Source organism: Camelina sativa, chromosome 17 (assembly GCF_000633955.1).
Source record: "Camelina sativa cultivar DH55 chromosome 17, Cs, whole genome shotgun sequence".
Classification (NCBI taxonomy): Eukaryota; Viridiplantae; Streptophyta; class Magnoliopsida; order Brassicales; family Brassicaceae; genus Camelina; species Camelina sativa.
The window spans coordinates 7,061,814-7,084,872 of NC_025701.1; the positions used below are offsets into that span (position 1 = coordinate 7,061,814).

Sequence of the window (23,059 nt, forward strand, 5' to 3'; positions counted from 1 at the left end):
TACTTCTTCTTCACCTTGTTCTTCATTTTCTTTCATGGATCCAGTTCCGGTACTAGTTGTTTCCGGTAATTGGGTAAAGAAACAGAGATATGTATTTAACACCGATGATAGAGGGTGTATAGTTGTGCAGATAGATGGAGGCACAACACACGAGAAGCTTGTGGAGCTTGTTCTTGAAGACTATGGATTGGACGCGTTTAGCCATGAGCTAAACGCATGCTCTCGATGTAAACAAGTTGGACACAATGCGAAAACTTGTCTGATGCAGTATTATTGTAATACATTTGTTTTATTTTTTTGCAATAACTCAGGCGTTAAGCATTATAACTCAGCCGTCATATTATTCGACGAGACCTTTCGTTTTCCGCTTTCAGATTATTCCTTGTGATAACTCAGCCACAAAGCATTATAACTCAACCATCATATGAACCGACGAGACCTTTCGTTTTCCCGTAAATATTATAACTCAGCAATCAAGTAATATAAATCAACTGTTTACTTTCAGATTATTTCTTGTAATAACTCAGCCACAAAACATTATAACTCAACCGTTATATGAATCGACGAGACCTTTCGTCTTCCTGTAAATACTATAACTCAGCCGTTAAGTTTTTTTTTTTTTCAGGTTGTGACGTGGAAAATCGAAAATGATGTGTATTTTAATTTGTTGATGTGTATTTTTTTAATCAAAATCGAAAAACTAAACCCAAATGGTAAATTGTAATTACACACAGAGCACTAAACATTTGAACAATTTTTAGAAGATTGTTAGATATGAGGAATAAACCAACTTTTAGATAACATTTGAGTAATTCTTTTTATTAATATTTAAGTTTTTACTGTCAAACTTTTTGGCTCAAAAATAAAGTGTTTTCTTAATATACTGTTTTGTACCAAGAAGTTTTATCCTTGTTGAGCATACAAAAGTGGAGCAGTTTGGTTAGTATTTATTTGATATCTTAAGCTTACTCTAATTCTTTTGTATGCTGAACAGATCTGAGTGCATGAAAGCAAAAATTATAGTCTATAGAATTCTTGTTGAGTATATAATTTTTGCTCTCATGCACTCAGATATATGTGTATGATACTATGATGTGTAATAGTCTCCAATGTGTTTGTTAGTATACTGTATTAGTTGCAAACTTTTCACCTATTATTTTGTGTTTTACACATTCATAATTTTCTTCGTTTTTTAACCATTGTTTGGGGTTAGAGAGAGAGCTATTGGTAAATTAGTAAGAAGTCAAAGATTAGCAACAAAAATACTGCAAATACTATATGTTTTTTGGGGTATATACTAAAATAAACATGTGAAATAACGTAACAACTATTAACTAACAACTTAAACAGACAAAATCCATGTCAACACTCAAGGAATAAACTAACATAATTACGATAGGGAAAAATGCCAAAAAAATACTGAACTTTCAAAAATGGGACAAATAAATCCCGAACTTTCAAAATGTCATTTTAATCACCAAGTTTAAGCTGACTTTTACATAAAATAGCAAACTTTGTTTGACCATGTCGATGACTGGTATACCATGTGTTCATGCAGCATCTGTCATCATAGGAAAGAAAGAGAAGGTGGAAGACTATGTTGTTGAGTGGTACACAACTAGAATGTGGCAGTTAACTTATGCTGATGTTATTGCGCCTGTTCAAGGCAAGCTGTTGTGGCCAAGAGTGAATAGACTAGGAGTGTTGCCACCTCCATGGCGAAGGGGGAATCCTGGGAGGCCAAGTAATCATGCTAGGAGGAAATCACAGTTTGAGTCTGCTACCAAGTTATCACGCGTGAATCGAGTCATGACATGTTCTAATTGCAAGCAAGAAGGACACAACAAACAAGCATGTACGAATCAGAGAGTTCCAACTCCACCAAGAAGAAGAAGGGGTCGACCAAGAAAAGTTCAGGTAAGATTATCCATTGAGTCTTTCAAATTATTTTGATTGAGTGAAACCTGATATTTTGATTGAAATTAGGAGCCGAGGGTTATATTGTTTGGACAAGGACAACCATTGCAAGGAGAAACATCTCAAGGAGCTTCTCAACCACCTCAGGGAGCTTCGCAACCATCTCAGGAAGCTTCTNCATAATATTATTCAGTTATGGCTGAATTATTAAAAGATATGGCTGAGTTACATATTTTCAGTTGATGAAGCGGCTGAATTTGGCTGCCATATTTTTGCTTTTTAATTATTGTAATGTTATTCATGTTGTGACTGAGTTATAATTTGTTTGATGGCTGAGTTTTATTTAGGCTGAGTTATAATTTGTTTGATGGCTGACTTGTCACGTCAGACGCATCATCCATGTCAGCATTCTATGCCATCATATTTTTTCTTTGGAGATACGAAACGTCGTTCCTTCGACGCTTGTTCTTACATGGTTTTTACCTTTTTCTTCACCTTGTTCTTCTTCTACTTCTTCTTCACTTTCTTCTTCACCTTCTTATTCACCTTCTTCTTCTACTTCTTCTTCACCTTGTTCTTCATTTTCTTTCATGGATCCAGTTCCGGTACTAGTTGTTTCCGGTAATTGGGTAAAGAAACAGAGATATGTATTTAACACCGATGATAGAGGGTGTATAGTTGTGCAGATAGATGGAGGCACAACACACGAGAAGCTTGTGGAGCTTGTTCTTGAAGACTATGGATTGGACGCGTTTAGCCATGAGCTAAACGCATGCTCTCGATGTAAACAAGTTGGACACAATGCGAAAACTTGTCTGATGCAGTATTATTGTAATACATTTGTTTTATTTTTTTGCAATAACTCAGGCGTTAAGCATTATAACTCAGCCGTCATATTATTCGACGAGACCTTTCGTTTTCCGCTTTCAGATTATTCCTTGTGATAACTCAGCCACAAAGCATTATAACTCAACCATCATATGAACCGACGAGACCTTTCGTTTTCCCGTAAATATTATAACTCAGCAATCAAGTAATATAAATCAACTGTTTACTTTCAGATTATTTCTTGTAATAACTCAGCCACAAAACATTATAACTCAACCGTTATATGAATCGACGAGACCTTTCGTCTTCCTGTAAATACTATAACTCAGCCGTTAAGTTTTTTTTTTTTTCAGGTTGTGACGTGGAAAATCGAAAATGATGTGTATTTTAATTTGTTGATGTGTATTTTTTTAATCAAAATCGAAAAACTAAACCCAAATGGTAAATTGTAATTACACACAGAGCACTAAACATTTGAACAATTTTTAGAAGATTGTTAGATATGAGGAATAAACCAACTTTTAGATAACATTTGAGTAATTCTTTTTATTAATATTTAAGTTTTTACTGTCAAACTTTTTGGCTCAAAAATAAAGTGTTTTCTTAATATACTGTTTTGTACCAAGAAGTTTTATCCTTGTTGAGCATACAAAAGTGGAGCAGTTTGGTTAGTATTTATTTGATATCTTAAGCTTACTCTAATTCTTTTGTATGCTGAACAGATCTGAGTGCATGAAAGCAAAAATTATAGTCTATAGAATTCTTGTTGAGTATATAATTTTTGCTCTCATGCACTCAGATATATGTGTATGATACTATGATGTGTAATAGTCTCCAATGTGTTTGTTAGTATACTGTATTAGTTGCAAACTTTTCACCTATTATTTTGTGTTTTACACATTCATAATTTTCTTCGTTTTTTAACCATTGTTTGGGGTTAGAGAGAGAGCTATTGGTAAATTAGTAAGAAGTCAAAGATTAGCAACAAAAATACTGCAAATACTATATGTTTTTTGGGGTATATACTAAAATAAACATGTGAAATAACGTAACAACTATTAACTAACAACTTAAACAGACAAAATCCATGTCAACACTCAAGGAATAAACTAACATAATTACGATAGGGAAAAATGCCAAAAAAATACTGAACTTTCAAAAATGGGACAAATAAATCCCGAACTTTCAAAATGTCATTTTAATCACCAAGTTTAAGCTGACTTTTACATAAAATAGCAAACTTTGTTTGACCATGTCGATGACTGGTATACCATGTGTTCATGCAGCATCTGTCATCATAGGAAAGAAAGAGAAGGTGGAAGACTATGTTGTTGAGTGGTACACAACTAGAATGTGGCAGTTAACTTATGCTGATGTTATTGCGCCTGTTCAAGGCAAGCTGTTGTGGCCAAGAGTGAATAGACTAGGAGTGTTGCCACCTCCATGGCGAAGGGGGAATCCTGGGAGGCCAAGTAATCATGCTAGGAGGAAATCACAGTTTGAGTCTGCTACCAAGTTATCACGCGTGAATCGAGTCATGACATGTTCTAATTGCAAGCAAGAAGGACACAACAAACAAGCATGTACGAATCAGAGAGTTGCAACTCCACCAAGAAGAAGAAGGGGTCGACCAAGAAAAGTTCAGGTAAGATTATCCATTGAGTCTTTCAAATTATTTTGATTGAGTGAAACCTGATATTTTGATTGAAATTAGGAGCCGAGGGTTATATTGTTTGGACAAGGACAACCATTGCAAGGAGAAACATCTCAAGGAGCTTCTCAACCACCTCAGGGAGCTTCGCAACCATCTCAGGAAGCTTCTCAACCACCTCAGGGAGCTTCGCAACCATCTCAGGAAGCTTCTCAAGCATCTCAGGGAGCTTCCCAAAGAGGACGATCACAAAGAGGACGAGCACAAAGAGGACGATCACATCTAGGAGCACAAAGAGGAAGATCCCTAGGAGGACCACAAAGAGGAAGTTCTCATATAGGAGGATCACAGGGAGGAAGTTCACAGAGAGGAGGCTGGGAACCATGGTTTCACTGTTCACNTGCAATAACTCAGGCGTTAAGCATTATAACTCAGCCGTCATATTATTCGACGAGACCTTTCGTTTTCCGCTTTCAGATTATTCCTTGTGATAACTCAGCCACAAAGCATTATAACTCANCTGTTTGCTTTTTGGATTGTTCACTTTTTGGATTGTTCACGTGTTTGCTTTTTAGAACCAGTTTGAATGTTGCTCGTATTTGGAATGATGATCGGATTTGGAATGTTGCTCGGTTTATTTGTCCAAAACATGTGTGTTGTTTGTTTTTGTCTTCGTATTTGTGTTGCTCGATTTATATCATAAGACATGTTTGGCATTCAGACAAAGGTTTACAACACAAAACATAAGGTTTTACATTAGAAAGCTCCTAACATCAGTTTCTTCTTATCACCTTCCCTAAACAATACATAATCCAACACAATGGTGATAACACAAAACCACATAAAACAGACTTTCAAGCACAATTTACACTTTTGGAGTTCCTTTTTGCTGAAATTTGCTTCTTCCTTCAATTCTTTCATCAGAGCGTTTAACTCATTGACCTCTGCTTTGGTTTTGCTTATCTCCTCTGCAATAATGGCTAGTCTTGGTAAAGCATCTTCTACTTCTTCAAACACGGCATCTTCAACCTACTTAAACAAATGACTCTAATATCCAAAAAAACAACACATAGTTAGCTTAGACTGATTTCATTACATATGCAAGAGGATTCAAAACACTTACGTCTTTTTTGCTTGTCCATGAGTTGACATCCCGCTTGCTTGCACAACGAAAGAAAGGTCGTCCCGGGTTTTCTTGCGTTTTAGATGTAAATGTCGAGACCCCTAAGCCACAAATGCACTTCGAAGGTACACCACGCTCACCAACGCCGCCTGATGTGATAGAGCTCGAGCTCATCGGAACAGAGAGATTTCACAAGCTAAAACTGAAATCAATTTGGGAATTGTTGACCTAGAAATCGATTTGGGGGGTTTTTGTTTCTTCAGTTTGTAAAACGACGTCGTTTTACAATTAATCAATCGATGTCGTTTTGAGTAAACGGTAGCAAATAACGGACAATTAACCCCGTCGTCGAGCATTAACAGAGAGTTAATGTGATGCCTAAATCGACATGGTCAAACAAAGTTTGCTATTTTATGTAAAAGTCAGCTTAAACTTGGTGATTAAAATGACATTTTGAAAGTTCGGGATTTATTTATCCCATTTTTGAAAGTTCGGTATTTTTTTGGCATTTTTCCTAATTACGATATGTAATATTCATCAAGTTTTGCAATATATCAAATTATTTTGTTTAATCGCTAAAAATAAAATATAAATATAAAAAGGGCAATTGTTAAAAATACCACTAAAACATGTTTTTATTCCAAAAATATTACAATTTAGATTTTTTTTTTTAAAAGTACCACTTAAATGTATTTTTTTTCAAAAATACCACATAATTAAATTAAAATTCTAATACTAAAAACTAATTCCTAAATTATAAATACTAGACCCTACCCTTAAAAGCTATACTCTAAAACTAAATTTGTTAACCCAAAACATAAAAATTATACATACTTAAAATTCAATCATTTTGTGTTTGTGGTAGTTTTGAAAAAAAAAAATTCGTGGTACTTTTAGAAAAAAACTAAAATGTTGTATATATTTTTTTTTAAGTGGTATTTAAAGGAATTTATTCGTATAAAAGTCTAAGTTGAACTTGCGTCTTTGACTACCTTTCTGGTCAACCTTAGGTCACCGTCGTTAATATTATTATTTTTTTTAATGCGCGAACGAAATAACAAAATAGATTTTATCCTATATTGACCTCTATCTCTCTATTTAACAGTTATAAAAAAAAAAAAGGGGCCTGCTCCATTCGATTCACTGGAAACCCCCAAAATCGCTGAAGAACGAACGCCTCTTGAGCTCAGATAGGGTTTAGGTAAGCGAAGAGACCCCTTTCTCTTCTTTAGGTTTTTTCTTTTTCCGCCGGCGATTCGTTTGAGACGCTTGAGCGACTCCTTCTCTTTCGATTATTCTATTGAAAATTTTCTTTATCTAGGTTTTGGATTTACGAGTTTCGCTTTCCTCTTTTTTTTTTTTTCCAGATTTCTAGAGATAATTTATGGCGACATCTGAAGGAGGAGAACCGGAGTATGAGAGTGATCCAGAGGAGTTGAACCGTTCATTGGCGAGGAGGAGGAGNTGCCTAAATCGACATGGTCAAACAAAGTTTGCTATTTTATGTAAAAGTCAGCTTAAACTTGGTGATTAAAATGACATTTTGAAAGTTCGGGATTTATTTATCCCATTTTTGAAAGTTCGGTATTTTTTTGGCATTTTTCCTAATTACGATATGTAATATTCATCAAGTTTTGCAATATATCAAATTATTTTGTTTAATCGCTAAAAATAAAATATAAATATAAAAAGGGCAATTGTTAAAAATACCACTAAAACATGTTTTTATTCCAAAAATATTACAATTTAGATTTTTTTTTTTAAAAGTACCACTTAAATGTATTTTTTTTCAAAAATACCACATAATTAAATTAAAATTCTAATACTAAAAACTAATTCCTAAATTATAAATACTAGACCCTACCCTTAAAAGCTATACTCTAAAACTAAATTTGTTAACCCAAAACATAAAAATTATACATACTTAAAATTCAATCATTTTGTGTTTGTGGTAGTTTTGAAAAAAAAAAATTCGTGGTACTTTTAGAAAAAAACTAAAATGTTGTATATATTTTTTTTTAAGTGGTATTTAAAGGAATTTATTCGTATAAAAGTCTAAGTTGAACTTGCGTCTTTGACTACCTTTCTGGTCAACCTTAGGTCACCGTCGTTAATATTATTATTTTTTTTAATGCGCGAACGAAATAACAAAATAGATTTTATCCTATATTGACCTCTATCTCTCTATTTAACAGTTATAAAAAAAAAAAAGGGGCCTGCTCCATTCGATTCACTGGAAACCCCCAAAATCGCTGAAGAACGAACGCCTCTTGAGCTCAGATAGGGTTTAGGTAAGCGAAGAGACCCCTTTCTCTTCTTTAGGTTTTTTCTTTTTCCGCCGGCGATTCGTTTGAGACGCTTGAGCGACTCCTTCTCTTTCGATTATTCTATTGAAAATTTTCTTTATCTAGGTTTTGGATTTACGAGTTTCGCTTTCCTCTTTTTTTTTTTTTCCAGATTTCTAGAGATAATTTATGGCGACATCTGAAGGAGGAGAACCGGAGTATGAGAGTGATCCAGAGGAGTTGAACCGTTCATTGGCGAGGAGGAGGAGAGAAGCCAGTGATGACGATAGTGATGATGATAGAGATGTTGTTAATAATCAGAGGGATGAGATTGATTCCGACATCTCTGATGAACAGATTGGTGCTGTGAAGTATGATAATGAAGAAGATGGGGAGGATAGTTTAGATGAAGAGGAGGAGGAGGAGGATGGGGAAGGTGTTGCGGTTGATGATGACAAGAGGAGTAGTGTTGTGAAGGAGGCTGGTGTTGATTTGGATGGGGATGTGGATGAAAAGGAGAAGCAACAGGCTGCTGTGCCCACTGGTGGAGCTTTTTATATGCATGATGACAGATCAGCGCCTTACTCTGTGAGGTAGGCTTTGTGTAAAGTTGGTACCATCTTTTCCTATGAAATTACTGTTATAGAGAGATTATAGGCTGAAAGGTGGATTTTACTGGCAACTTATTATCATGTAATCCATATAGTATGAAGGGGTTAATTTAGCTGCATTGTGTGGTTGTTCATGCTATTGGGACCTGGAGAAAATTCTGAATACTAACTAGCTCTTCTTGTCAATATGTTGTCTGTCAATTCATTGATATAATCCTTATTTTGCTTTCTTAGGCGAACTCGCGGTGGAAGGAGACCGTGGGGATCTGGAGAGGAAGGAAAATGGGGACATGACAAATTTGAAGAGATGAACACTCGGGATAAAAATTATGATGTAGAGTTTCTGTCTATGGTCTTTGAACAATTTTTTAGATCCCTCTATCTCTTAATGTATATAGCTTGTATATGTCACATATATTTCTTTTGTTGTATTTATGTATTTTCAGCAGAGGACTTATAGAGGCCGATTCAGAGGTCGGGGTCGGGGTCGGGGTAGGGGACAAGAGCGTGGAAACGCTAGAGGGAGCAGTTCTAACGCATCAACCAGTAATGGACAGAAAATTTATCTTCCTAAAGCTGTCACACAAGGGAGAGGTCCCAGAAAATTTGAGACTCCACTGACAAAGGGAAATCAAGCACATTCCGAGCAAAGCAAACAGTGAGTTCTTAAATTTTGTTTTCTGTAGTTGAGTGAAGGTTTTATCTCTAATATAATGTACTTGTGTTTTGTTTTTAAGGTTACGAAATTCTAATGGGTCACAAAACTCGCATGAGAAAATGTCCAACCTTGATTCAAGACGTTCACCAACTGCCCCTGCTAAAACCGGGAATGAAGGTCCCAATGCCAGAAAGAATGTAGCTGCTTCAAGTTTAAGTTCCGCTTCTCCTCCATTTTATCCTTCAGTGCCCTCCAGTAACTTGGTACATGGTATACAAGTTGGTATGGAAGGACTTCACATGAATCAAAGTGCCGCACCTTCTGGGAAGAAGTATAGGAATACAAAAGCTGTTGTTTCACCAGTTTGGACTGCCAAGGCTTCTCAGTCCACGGGTCAAGGTAGAGGTGCACCTGTTACTGGAAATGTGTATTACCCGAAAGCTCATAGTCAAGGTGACAGATTTTCATCACCAATGCAACTGAATGGAGATTCAAAAGGCACTGGACAAAGCTGTATTAAACCTTCTGGTCAGGGTTTTGATCAGGATTCTGCTGTTATCAGATCCTTGTCTTCCTCTCCACAGAGAACTAGCTCACTAAGAAATCAATTTCCTCATGGTGAAATAGAATCTGCGTCGGAAACAGGTGCATCGGGTGGCAAGGGAAAAGGGACTCTCCGGCCTAGTGGTGGAAGTGGCTCTTTTATGTATAATGGATCTCAAATGATGGGGCGAGCAGAAAGCCTGCCATCTGCTGACAATTCTACCTTCCCTACTTTTCTGCCTTGTAAGTTTTTTGAATGACACTTTTTCTCCTGAGTCACTTGCCCTGGTTTTCCATGAATACTTTTTTCAGAGTCTTGCCCTCCCAACTTGGGAATAATCTATTATTACATTATATTTGATGATCAAATTCAAATGCAAATGCAGTTATGCAGTTTGGTGGTCAGCATGGTGGGGTTCCGGCTTTTGGAATGGCTTATCCAGGATACGTCCAGTCTGAAGATGGTGTTAGAAATCCGGAGATGACATGGTATGCTTACTCCTCCCCCTTCTCGATGAACTTTTTGGATGTTAGTTTCAGAAGTTCTTGGTTGTAAGCATTTCAAAGAATTAGATATCGTGACTATTGTTAGCTGGGTTTTCTTGTTTTTCGTGATTTCATATGCTGTCCCACTTAATTAAACATAGTGTGGGTCTACATTCTGGAGAAAAAAAAACCTGTGAAAGCGTACTATCATTAGGATGGTTACTTTTATTTGGGATAGCGTGCTGTTTGTATGCTCTAGGCTCTTCCATCTTTATAGTTCCTGATTTTGCTCTGCTGAGATTTGTTTATATGATTGGCAGGATGCCCATTTTGAACGGTCCAGGAGCTTTAGGGGCTTCATTCACTCCACCATATGTGGCTAATCAAGCACACAAGCTAGCGTTATCTTCCTCGTTAGGATCCTCCAGGTTTGGAGATTAATTTTCTTTGTTCTCTTTGATTCTAAAAATGCAAAACAATGTGAATACTATGTAGAGCTTCAAATAACGCAAATCCTCCTTCAAATGCTTGGCACATTATCTATTTATATTTGCAAAGCATGTATTTTTGCTTGCTTAATCCACTTTCATTTTGCAGCAGAGAGAATAGTACAAATAACCTTATTGACCTGGAGAATCCCATGGAGAGGCCTGGTTAGTCATATTGCAATACTGGCTCGATATGTTATAATTCTAATGGTTATGCATGAGGTGTTTGTGTTACGCTTGTTAGGGGATATATTTACATTTATTGGATTTTGTAAGGAAAATGGCAAAGAGAGTGGACCTTTTCTTTTGTCTTAGAAGAAAAAAATCATAATGGAAGATCTTGTGGTTGGGTGTGATGGATAACTAGTACAGATAAAATATATATGATGAATGTTGTTTTACCATGCACGACTTATGAAAATTGTCTGTTCTATTAAAATCACAAAATTCTTTTAGCTTTAAGCTACTTTCCTTCTTCTATGTAGAGGTCACAGAGAGTGGGTCACGACAGCAAAGCAACAACCCAAGCAAGCAGCCTCGTAGGTGAGTTCTTGAAGTTGACCTCAAATTCTACTCTTGTAAATTGATCATTGGTTGATTAAGAATCGTTTAAGACTAGGAACCATGACACATTATGTGTACGGATTTGACTTTCAGTAACTGCATTCATTGACCTAAGGTCGTGAATATCTCAAAGAGCAAGTTTTGTGGAATATGACCCTATCATGAGAAAGAATATCTGCTTGGTGTATATGCAGGTACTCGGAGATGAGCTTTAGGAAGTGATAACATCTGTGAGAATATAAGAAGAGGGTTTGGGGACTCCTTGGCGCAGGGCTATGTTGCTTTTCCAAGGTTCGTTACAGGACACTTTCAGGCAGCAACTGTTCCTAAAAATCTTTGGTAAGTGATTCAAAACTGTATTTTTAATTACGGTGGATAGTAACAGAGTAATAGGAAGTGAATGTTGGATTGTGCTTCTTGTTGTTGCAGTTTTATGAGGGAGGGAAAGAATTAAAAACAATACTACGAGTCTACTACTAGCAAATAGAATGGAGAAGGAACGTGGTGGTTCATATAAAAGCTATGGGCATCTATGTATTTGTGTTTTTTTGTATTTTCGGTCTATGCTTGTTTGGTTTTACGCTGTTTTCAGGAAAGTAGTTGTCCTAAGCCTTGGCCAGCCTGTTTGGTGTGTCTTTTTTTCTTTCCAAGAATCTAAATCTAAAATACTACTCTATTTGAACATGTAAATATACGTTTTGCGATGGTATTTGACGTTTTTTCATCTTCTTATGGCATCACGTAAATCGGAGTTTGCATAAATCTTGCTACAATTACAATAGTAGTTTTGCTTCAGAATTTTTTAAACTCATAAATCTGGACCATTTGAATGCTGTTTGCTTAGATGCTGAATCAAAACCTCTGAATGCTGAATCAATTTGAATGCTGAACATGTGAACTACTCATAGTACGATATCTAGCCAAATCAAAACAAAACCTCTGAATGGTCCTTAGAGGTTGAGGGTTCTAAACAGCTGAGTCACTAAAAGGATTTGATTTCGAACCGAGCACAGTTTGGACAGCTTTAGTGCGTCCCTACCGGATACAGACTCCACATTTTAGGAACTTTTTGCTATGTAAATACTCAAATGTGATCCAACGAACAGGCCACGAGCTCAGAAACAAAATACATAGCTACAAAAATTTACAACACAACGGGCAAGCTACATCGAGAGTGCACAATAAGAATAAAAACAGCCAACTAGCCAATAAACCAAATGAGTTAAGAAGATACTCTGCTTCACAAGAAGCTTTATTTTGTTAACCTGATCAAACCCACTTATCAGATCATGCACAAACTGACGGCAGTTGATGGTACAACCCAGCCGCATCGTTTGTAAGTCGAAACTTGTTCTTCCTCCTCCTCTTCTTTGCCACAATCACAAACCCTTCATCTCCATTTGTCTCATTTGCGTTTGCTCCACTCTCCTCTTCTCTACTATAAACTATCTCAGTTACAGCACTATCCCTTGAGGGATCTCCTGACTCGGCTTTTAGGCCACTGCTGGGGTCAACAGATACACTTGCATCTCCACCTGCATGTTGAGAGCTATTCTGCACGGATCTCCTCGGAACAAACTCTGGTGCATCTGGATTCATGCTTCTTGGCATCCCAACTCCATTTAAGTGATTAACACTGTAATATGGTGGTGAGTGAATCCCACATGAAACTCCAGCCCAGGAAATAGGGTCTGCAACCATAATCGGGTAGTTGCCTGTTGTTGCTGCTAAGCTTTGCAGATCAATAACCAAGAAACCTCCAGGACTGTAAGGCTCTGCGGAGGCTGATAGCTTTTTCCTGCTCATATCAGAAGCCTTTTGCCCCTCACAGGACCCCAGATCCCCTTCAGACTCTGACGTTAAATTTTCCACTGACTCACCACTTTCTTGTGATTCCTGCTTTTCACAGGGAAGCTCTGCTCCTTCGATTGGCAAATCCAACATTACAGTGTCAGATTTGCTTTCTGCTTCAGCTGACGAACTTGAAGTCCTGTACATCTGAGTTTCAGTGCTCTCCAAAGGCAATTCTACTTTTTCTAACATTGGCTTCAGAACTGTACCTGGTGGTGCCACAGCAACATCTTTGTATGAGAGAGACTTTGAAGCCAAAGTAATACTGGTCGCAGCAGCAGAACCAGAAGCCTTTGACTGTGGCTTAGTTGTATTTTTACTGAGATCTATCTCTGTGTTCTTCAGAGCCCTATGGGATGATGACTTAGAGAGGGAGGGTCTCACAGTTGTTTTCTGCAACCGAGAAGATAAGTTCTGTTGCTGAACATCCTGTATCCTAGTGAGATTTCTATTAAACGACATTCTCTTTTTCGTAAGATCAGGCTGCCTTTTCCTTCTCGCACCATTTCCAGATCTCCCCTTTGAGTATGCCTCTTGCCAGCCCTCATCTAAAGTTGACTCTTCCACAATTCGGCTGTCTACATTTAGTCTGTGAACTACGATATCACCTGTTTTGATCTCATCAACAACTGCATCAGGGACATTTTCTTCGGTCCTACTCTTAATGACATTCGCTTCTGTGACATCATTCCATGTAGCAATGCCATTCTGTGGAGCAACTCTATGGGTGGCATCATCACCTGATGCAACACTATCATTGGCTTGTGACACCTGTTGAAACAAAAGTAATGTCACAAACCTTTGACACGAAAACCTAGAGCTATATATCCATTCATTCTTTTCGTTTCAATATCTCACATGTTTTTTTTCCATTAACTTCTACCGCATGGAATGCCTTTAGATCAATATTCCATTTAGACATACATCTAGAAAACCAAGCAGCATAGTTTGAGTTCAAACTTTACAACCAGGGTACTACACAATTGACAGGTATTTAACAAGGTTATTGTATACTCAACAAAACCCAAAATGAGTGACCTAATGAACAGAACAAAATCCAAAATGAGTGACCTAAGTGATTACCCTGGCGCGCCGCTGTTTCCTGTGAGCAACTCTTCCTTTAGTATCGGAATCAGAACTTATATAGTCCAGGAGATCTGATACACTGCAACAAAGGTCGGACTTTGGTGCCAATGAAATAATTACCATATCCTTTATGTGTTCTGGGAGATTCCATTTTAGTACCTAAGGTGGCCTTTGCTCGCGATGGAAGCATCAGGCTTTGGGACTCCATTTCGGGCTGCTTCCTGCTGCTCTATGGCTCTTGACTCAAAATATTCAAGCCATGCAGCAGCATCCTGTGAGAGATAAATGAAAGAAAACAAAACATGTATGTCTAAGAGTTCAAAACATACACTTTACTAGTAAGAGTAAATTATTCAGCTGAGATCGGACGATTCCTACTCCATGCGTTATGACAGAAACTTAGGAATTAAGATAATGAACTAGGAGCAAATCAATCACCTGTGTACGAAGGTCATCTGGTCCAAGTTTTGCTGTAAGTATCTGAAGTGTAGTTTGTTCATGTTGCACACTCAATGAATGTGCTTCCATGAAAGAGAGAGCCACAGCTATTGCATGATAGCTTGCCGCTGTCTGGCAAAGTAAGACACAAAAGCATGATTAGTTTCAGAATGGGCGCAAAGTGAGGCAAGATAGATAAGGGAGGAACCTGAATATGGTCCGCTCCTAGCAATCTTTTATTGCACTTTAGAGCTTCATGCAAGTATCTTAGAGCTAGATTATCATTCCCTACTTCTTTTTCCATCATAGCCACATTGATATATGTGGCAGCAGTATTTGGGTGAGATAGCCCACAAGTGAAGTGAAGAAGAAACAACGCACGGTTCACATATCTATAAAAAGGTAACAAATATAAATTATTAGAAAGATAACATTTAGAAGGAGCCAATCAGAGGAGAGGTTGGACCATAACTCATTCCAAGGCAACAAGACAAAGATGGTGGAAAGACAAAGTAGTACGGTTCTATTTTTAGTGACTATATAACTATAAGAGATCATTATGCATCACTTACTTTAGTGCCAATTCAAAGTGTTGAAGACGATNGACACAAAAGCATGATTAGTTTCAGAATGGGCGCAAAGTGAGGCAAGATAGATAAGGGAGGAACCTGAATATGGTCCGCTCCTAGCAATCTTTTATTGCACTTTAGAGCTTCATGCAAGTATCTTAGAGCTAGATTATCATTCCCTACTTCTTTTTCCATCATAGCCACATTGATATATGTGGCAGCAGTATTTGGGTGAGATAGCCCACAAGTGAAGTGAAGAAGAAACAACGCACGGTTCACATATCTATAAAAAGGTAACAAATATAAATTATTAGAAAGATAACATTTAGAAGGAGCCAATCAGAGGAGAGGTTGGACCATAACTCATTCCAAGGCAACAAGACAAAGATGGTGGAAAGACAAAGTAGTACGGTTCTATTTTTAGTGACTATATAACTATAAGAGATCATTATGCATCACTTACTTTAGTGCCAATTCAAAGTGTTGAAGACGATAATAAAATACAGAAAGATCCCCATAGCTTTTCATAGTGTCAGGATGGTCGAGACCAAGTTCTCTCTCATTTATATCTAGAGCCTTCTGCTGATATATCGTTGCCTGATCAAGAGAGGATAGAACATTAGAGATAACGGTGCCTAGCTAGAAGCAGAAGCAGAACATAAAACTCTACAAACTCTCTTTAATGTTCCTTGACCTAATAATCAAAGTTGCCATTTAGTAAGAAGATGAGAGATGATAATACCTGGTTAAAATCGCCAGTGTGGTACAGTACAACTGCGAGAAGGCTGTACGCACAAGCAGTATTTCTATGATAAGGCCCACAGACAGCAATCATCTTGACCAATGCCTACGAAATGTAAGAAGTCAACATCTCTTGGATAACAGTTCAGTTGGTTAAAGAATGATGATAACGTAGCTATCAAAAGAAATGACACCTTTGTTCCATAATTCACAGCATCATCTAGTTTTCCTTTGTCAAGAGCAATTTTTGATGACTCCAAGAGTGTCCTTCCGTCAGATGATATACACAGCACATGCTGATCAAACAAACATAAGATTATTGTCAAGCATTTGAACCATATTTCTATGGACCAAAATCCAAGCAGTCGTAGAAAAAAAAAAAAAAATTGTGACCAAATCGCTGTTAGTCAAACTAATATTGGAATGGAGTGACCAACCTTGCACACAGGTACCAAGCCAAAAATGTCAGAGCTCTTGAAAGGATTTGGAGAATCGAAGTCATAATCTCTTGGAACTAGTTCTAACCCAACCTGTTTAAAAGCATGAAATCAATAAAGAACTATAATTCTGATACAAGCAGCAATACATTAACACAGAGATACTTAACCTTTTGGCAGAGTCCTCGGAGGATGGAAATTTTTTTCAAATGATTGAACTCATCTGTCTGTATCCAACCAAATTTTCTGGAAAGAAAATTCTGTAGCCATTGTAATCTGAGACAATACTCTTCACTAGGGACCCTATCACACCCTTCCGATTCACGGCGGCCAAGCATGAAGTTTAATGATGCAGCTACTGCCACAGGTAGCTTTGCCATATTATTGACAGATGCAATAACCGCCCTAAGAAGATGCTTGAAAGCTCTCGTAATCATCTCATGTATACAGATGGACTGTATATGAGGAAGTTTCTCAGCGAGTTTAGCCTGATCCATAGGTATAGTGGAGTCATTAACAACTCTACAGTAAACTACTTCTGACCTCAACAAAATCCCTTTAGATGAACATATTAGCTTTACTCTCTCAAAAAATCAAAATAACTTGGCAACAGGGAAAGGCGTCACTGACAAGGTAAAGCATACTCACCACATGTCCTAGCGAACGCATTTGGAGACCTCTTATATGCATGAAGTCAGTTATTGTGCGACCATCAACTGGAGAAAGCTCCAGTGACCCGAAATCTGCTACCTAGTAAACCATTACAATGATTACTTGATAAGTATGGTCAAAGATATGTGCAGAAAATTATATCTGTTATCTAACTAAAAACATACCAGCCTTGGCAAAGCAATTTCATCATAGTAACCATATACCATCTTAGTAAGCTCTTCTTTTGACTGTATCACAAATAATATTTAAGTAAGCACCACGGTGTCCATCAAAGAATAAAAAAGGAACCATACATAAACAAATGCGGGACCTTTTTTCTCGTGATTAATAGTGCAAAATAGAAGAAAAGCGAACCTTTAAATGGAGACCGGTTCCAGTTTCTTTTAGGCGAGAGAAAGCTTCTTCAGAAAGCAGTTCCTTCAGTTCAGTCTCAATATGTTCGTCGATGCTTTTCTTCCCTAGATCAGCCTCCCCATTTAACTCGTGGAGTCTGATATCTGTTTCCTTTTCCTTCACGGTGCTTATATTTGCTGATTTCTTACTTTTGGTCTTTAGAACTTTAAATTGTTTCCCCAAGCCTTTAACTGAAAGTTCAGTCTCATCATTCGTTGCAGGCTTTCCACAGACGTCTGTTTCTTTCTTTTGTAGATGCTGAACCCAGCAAGAACCGAGCTCCCATCTAATGGGTCTTACAGGAGATACCCATTTCTCTTCTAATTTTGTTAAGTTAACTTTTACTAACTCCGGTGCAATACATCTATAAGACTCAATATCATCCGAATCAAGCTGTGTGGGCTGGTTCTCTCCAGATGTTCCAACACTATGGGCCCTGTGAAGCTGAACCCTTAAGCTGCAATAAAGGTAACAATCAAGGTGGAAAAGAAGAAGTTAGATGCTCACATATGTCTTTTCGCAAGGGATGAGCACACAGCAATGTTATAGATATACTCAGGAATAACCTTTGATACATTCATTTACCAATTAATACTCAAAAGGTAGAGACAGAGTCGTAGAGAGACCCACAATAAAACGGAATTTTTTAATATGAACACGATGTGCATAATACGTATAGTATTAAAAATCTTGGGGGCACAGACCTGTTAAGGTTAAGAGCATTAGCTCCTCCGTCCGGCAGGTCATCAATCAAAATATCACGGATATCAGACATTGCCTTCTGCGTTTTACCCTCGACATGTACCACCGCTGTATATCCACAGTGCCTTACAATAACTGTGCCTAAAGCCAGAGTATCCTGCAAATATTTCTTCATTGGTTATAATCTTTAAAAGAAATTACACATGCATGAAAAAGTAAATGCGTTGCGGACAATTATAGCTCTACTCTAATTCAGTCATCAACGAAAAATGCTATTTGATGTGATACGGATGTTAGCAAAACCTTATAGTGCAGAAACAGTCATTTTTTACATATAGCTGAGAAAAGGATGAGAAATCACTTACGTGAACAATCTTACTCTCATCAGCTGTTATCCCTTTTAGCAGATTCTTTTCAGCAAGTTCCTTGGATGATAAAATAAATGGTTCATTTTGACATGTAGCTTCAGGCTTTGTGTCAAGGCTGGCTAAATCACGTTTTACAGTAATAAACAAATCTCCAACATGATCCTCAAGAAGGATCGAGCCTGAAGGTAATCCAGTAGTGTGTTGATTAGTATCCATCACGTCGCAGATGGCTCTAACAGCTCTCCGCACAGAGGTGTCGACAAACTGGTTATGAAGCAAAAAAGCTTTCTTATCTCGAACAACCCTCTCCTCCTCAGTCTTGCAAGGAAGCGTAGCTAATACAGAAAACTCAGCAGCCCAAGGTCGAAGATTGTATTCACCATTCATCCCCTGGCCTCCACCATTCCCTCCCCATTGTCCATCCTCTGTTGGTAAAGGAGAAAAAGTTGAAGTAGACTCAGAAACAGGAGGAGGTACAAGCCATGTATTAATCCGTAATCCATACGGGAGGTTGCCAAACTGAAAAGCAAATGAAGCCAAACTTCAAAAAATTTGATCTTGAAAAAAATCCTCAAAAACAAAATCATTAACTAAAAGTCTAAAACGTAAAAAAACAGCTATTTTCACCTTGTTCCGGTCAGTGAAAGCTTTCATTAGAGATTCATATGCCTGCATCAATCCCCAATACTATGTAAAGCTTGTTTCTTTATGGGGAAAAGAAAAGAAAAGAAAAAAAACAAAGCAATTGAGTTTTAAAAGATACCTTGGCAAAAGCATTGCTGACGTTCTGAAGCAAATCAACAATGGAATGACAATGTGAGAGCTGTTTTCCAACGGCGAAGAACCCATTCACAGAAGCAATCACATGTATAACCTTCCCATTGCAAATCTTAACCTTAAGTCCAAAATGGTAACCATCTCCAGCTTCTTCTTCTTCTTCTTCACTGCCATCGACTTTCTTCAAATCTACAGATCAAAATATGAAAACGAGAAAGAGCCAATGAGCTGTGAAACTGAAAAAATGTCAATCAAAGACAGAGAGAGTGTTAAAAACTTACGAAGAATCGGAGGAGAGAGGTGAGCAACGGAGAAAAATTCGTAAAATTGAGCAAGCTTAGGGGTCGGGTGGATAGCGACCATGTCGAGCTCCTCCGGCGACGCCGCCACCTGACTTGCATTGTTGTTGTTGCCGGCGACGACGATGGGTTTCCCGTTGGGGGATTTGGGGGAAGCGGAGGAGAACCTGGTGGTGCACGCTACGATGTCTACGACTCTCCGCACCTGAGTCCAAGCTTGGCTTTCCTCTTTGTACTCCTCTGTGGCAAAACGGTAAATAACACAAACTCTGAGGGCAACTAAGTAAAAAAGTTAACTAAAACGAGCCACTCTTAACAATTAAACAAAAAAGATTAGTGGTGCCTTATCTCACTATCTCAGTGTCACTGACACTTTCTGTGCCACTTACATAAAAGAAGACCAAATGCGAATGTTGTGTTTTTTTTTTTTTTTTTTAATTCGAAAGCTGTTTGCAATAATAAGAATATACTAAAATCTAGTTGGGAACATATTGTTTTGGACTAACCTGGAACCATGCGGAGGAAACAAGGCTTGAGGGAAGCAACTTGGATGTTGTCATTCAATTTTTGCCCTTTCACCTATACCAATATCATCAGTTCAGTTCAGTCACATCTTCTTCTTCTTCTTCTTCTTCTTCTTTGCTGATAAAAGCGATAAGATATTATTGGATTGGCTTATCCAAAAAAATATTTACCTTATGGGAGAGAGAATAGTTGGTGAAATGGCAAGTCTTAACGTGAGATGCCAAAAGCTTTCGTACATCAATGATTTTGTCAGTAGAGACTCCCTTGAGTATCACTTTGGTTTCGTACGGAGTTGTGACTGTGATCTCAACCAGACTCGGAGCCAACACTTTCTCTTCTTTCTTCTTCTTATCTCCTCCTTTCCCTCGGTTGTTTGATTTCCCTTTGCTCGACCTCGGTGCCATTGCTGATCCTTTCATCCCAAAAACAAAACACACAATATATATATAATTAGATCATGTGTAAAGGTAATATAAAAAGTGAATGAATCCACACATGATTAGATCAGATAGTGGGAGGTAGGTAGGTAGGTAAGGTACCTTGGAACGAAGATTCTGACCAGACCAGAGCTATCAAGAAAAAAAAAGCCTCAAGAAAGAAAAAAAAAGTAGGCGAAAGATAGAGAGTGAGGTTGAAGAGAAGATATATAAGATAAAAAAAAAAAAAAAGGAGGATAAGGGTTTTGGATGGGTTTACACTTTGGATTTTCAGATTTATGGCCAATCCTGACCTCTCCTTGTCGCTAACGCCAAATCTCTTTCTACTTCTATCTCTTATTAGAGACGTTACATGTGATTTTGATGTCCACATTAAAGTTTTAATAAGGCCCCAAATCCAAGTCCCATGCAATTCGACCAAGATGAGATGATGGTTCAGATTTACACACGTGGCAACTATGAGTGGTGGGGACACTGACCTTCTTGTCCGACTCCGTTTTGTTTGTTTTCACTTTTTTATTTTTTTAATAATAATCAACGGTTCGAGTCCTCTGCTCAGTGCAGAGTGTTGTAGTGGTTGCCCACTCAAAGTCAATTGTCTCTTTTTCATAAACCACCTACTTAATGTCTACACATGTATAACATATAAGCACGAGTTACACTCTTTCTCCTTCTTGTATTACTTACAAGGTTTAAACCTTAGTACACCAAATTTTTAAAATTCAATGGAAATGATAATATCAACATCACAAATACTCACCCACCTGGCCACCTATAAATTGATTGATTCAGAATCCATGTACTCCACATCTGAATGAGTAGAAACAATATGGTACTACAATTAGATCCCCAAACTTTTTCATTTACATTATTAATTCACTTTCAGTTATTCCTTCCCACCCGTTGAGTGGTTTGATAGTTTTAAATGAAATAAACCAAAATGTATGTCAAATACTGTCAATGAGTCGATTTGTAGAAGACCAAGTATGTTTAGGACAAAAATGAGAGATTTGGAGGGACAAAGAAGCCTTCTTAGTATGTGAAAGTTTTTTTTTTATAACTAATTTCAAAACTAATCAAATGCTCATTACACTATGCTCTAGAACCAAAAGAATGAAGAAAGAATTGCAACCTTTTCAATTTTCATAAAGTTTCATTTTTGATCCACTCCTTAGTGCACAACAGAGCCTCCAAGGTTACACGAGAAAGGGAGGTCCTGTCACTGTCCATCTGCTTCACCTCTGTTTCGAATACAGAATCAGGAGAGACGGTGCTGAAGGGGACAGAGAGGAGATCCAAAGCCATCTTTGAGAGGGTTGGGTAGTTTGTGCTGTTGAGCCTCCACCAGCTCAGAACGTTAAAGTCTTCTGACCTCGGAGTCAGTTCTTCTTCCAGGTATTGATCAAGCTCCGTTTTCATCTCTGGCATGTACATATCATCAAAGTCTGAAAATGATTCGCCTATTGTGACGAGGGTAGACCCTTCCTGGAGAAGCACGTCAACCGGAAATAGTATGTTGTCTTCCTCTGCCATTGCATGTACTTGAGAATCATCACAATGTTGCTGATCCTCTTCTGTTAGCTGACTCTCTTCACTCACTCCCTCCCAAAGCCTTACCACATTTTGCTTCTCTAGCTTACTCTCTCTCTCATGTTGATGTGCCTCAGTGGTTTGCTCTAGTAGTGTACTTGATTCATCACCTGATTGCCCATTCCCTGTATTGGCACCTTCAGCCACGTCTTGATGGAAGTGAGATTCCTGAGCCACTTCTATTTCCGAAAAGCCATGATCCACATAAGCATCCAACAGATTCTGTTCACTGTAGCTAAGGTACAGATCATGGAAGGCGTCATTGACAGTCTTGGTCCATTTTTTTGCATCTTCACCATAAGACTTATTGAAGGTGAACTCAATGAAGCGCATTCTGAACCGGGGATCCATGACCCCTGCAACTGCCAAAACCAGGAAGTTTCCTCTCCAATACTGGTCAAATTTTTCACTCAACGAGTTTGCTAGGTTTCTGACATCCGGGTCTTCACACATGGCAGTGTGTCTCAGCTCTAGCTGAAGCTTTGTCATCTCATGGTAGAAATCGCTTGCTGTCAACTGGTTCGGCCCAGTCAAGGCATTACCCGCTTCGAAAAGAACCTTCAAGCATGAGCAGAGACTCTCAATCTTTCTCCACTCTTCAGGAGATATAGATATTTTGTACTCAGGATAGCAAGTTTCCAAACTAGAAAACACTTGTCTATGTTCACATGCAGCCAGCAACATGTTGTAACTTGTGTCCCATCTCGTTTGGTTGTCAATGAGAAGATCTTTGTTAGAAGAAGGGGTTGGAAACTGTTTCTTCAGGTCATCAAATCTGTCTCCCCAAACCTGGTTGGTTTTAACACACTTTATGCTATCTCGGACTTTCTTTACAGGTTCTTGGAGCTGCTCAGCTGTGAGTGCATCTTGCGCCATGCTGCTAAGGAGGCGAGCATAGCATTTTCCCATCAACAACTGACCATTCAACACATGCTGATTCCTAGCAGACAAATAACCTCTGAGATTCTCAACGGAGGTCTTATTTACTAGTGATTGGCTGACAGCGATGCTTGAAATCTT

General features: G+C 38.1%; 2 protein-coding genes and 1 pseudogene across 4 annotated transcripts; 1 reads left to right on the forward strand and 2 right to left on the reverse strand.

The window, feature by feature from the left end:
• LOC109129875 lies at nucleotides 5,153-5,693 on the reverse strand (annotated as a pseudogene).
• LOC104755842 lies at nucleotides 7,677-11,882 on the forward strand. 3 transcript variants are annotated; one of them, XM_010478310.1, is made up of 11 exons: nucleotides 7,677-7,810; nucleotides 7,977-8,397; nucleotides 8,650-8,749; nucleotides 8,862-9,073; nucleotides 9,153-9,859; nucleotides 10,003-10,105; nucleotides 10,423-10,530; nucleotides 10,700-10,755; nucleotides 11,076-11,133; nucleotides 11,349-11,493; nucleotides 11,584-11,882. In XM_010478310.1, the coding sequence occupies exons 2-10, from the start codon at nucleotides 7,994-7,996 to the stop codon at nucleotides 11,374-11,376; spliced, it is 1,776 nt and encodes a 591-aa protein (XP_010476612.1). In that variant the 5' UTR covers nucleotides 7,677-7,810; nucleotides 7,977-7,993; the 3' UTR covers nucleotides 11,377-11,493; nucleotides 11,584-11,882. The 3 variants fall into 3 exon arrangements, with proteins under 3 accessions (XP_010476612.1, XP_010476613.1, XP_019095304.1); XM_010478311.1 differs by having other exon boundaries at nucleotides 10,703-10,755; XM_019239759.1 differs by having other exon boundaries at nucleotides 8,865-9,073.
• Nucleotides 12,211-20,692, reverse strand: LOC104755843 (protein TSS-like). Its single transcript, XM_010478312.2, has 21 exons — nucleotides 20,552-20,692; nucleotides 20,183-20,424; nucleotides 19,994-20,066; nucleotides 19,470-19,727; nucleotides 19,175-19,377; nucleotides 19,039-19,080; nucleotides 18,409-18,930; nucleotides 18,046-18,200; nucleotides 17,303-17,798; nucleotides 17,113-17,175; nucleotides 16,925-17,026; nucleotides 16,447-16,764; nucleotides 16,277-16,369; nucleotides 16,034-16,135; nucleotides 15,841-15,945; nucleotides 15,562-15,695; nucleotides 15,198-15,381; nucleotides 14,530-14,661; nucleotides 14,251-14,363; nucleotides 14,089-14,170; nucleotides 12,211-13,776 (listed from the first exon to the last, which is right to left on the reverse strand). Exons 2-21 carry the CDS (start codon nucleotides 20,414-20,416, stop codon nucleotides 12,442-12,444), a joined length of 4,746 nt encoding a protein of 1,581 aa, XP_010476614.1. The 5' UTR covers nucleotides 20,417-20,424; nucleotides 20,552-20,692; the 3' UTR covers nucleotides 12,211-12,441.

Coding starts and splice junctions, on each gene's coding strand:
- LOC104755842 (XM_010478310.1), top strand. CDS start 7,994: ATGGCGACATCTGAAGGAGGAGAACCGGAGTATGAGAGTGATCCAGAG. Junction 10,756..11,075: donor GAATCCCATGGAGAGGCCTG/GTTAGTCATATT, acceptor TCTTCTATGTAG/AGGTCACAGAGAGTGGGTCA. Junction 11,134..11,348: donor CCAAGCAAGCAGCCTCGTAG/GTGAGTTCTTGA, acceptor GTGTATATGCAG/GTACTCGGAGATGAGCTTTA.
- LOC104755843 (XM_010478312.2), bottom strand. CDS start 20,416: ATGGCACCGAGGTCGAGCAAAGGGAAATCAAACAACCGAGGGAAAGGA. Junction 20,067..20,182: donor ACTATTCTCTCTCCCATAAG/GTAAATATTTTT, acceptor ATATTGGTATAG/GTGAAAGGGCAAAAATTGAA. Junction 17,799..18,045: donor AATGCTCTTAACCTTAACAG/GTCTGTGCCCCC, acceptor CCTTTATTGCAG/CTTAAGGGTTCAGCTTCACA.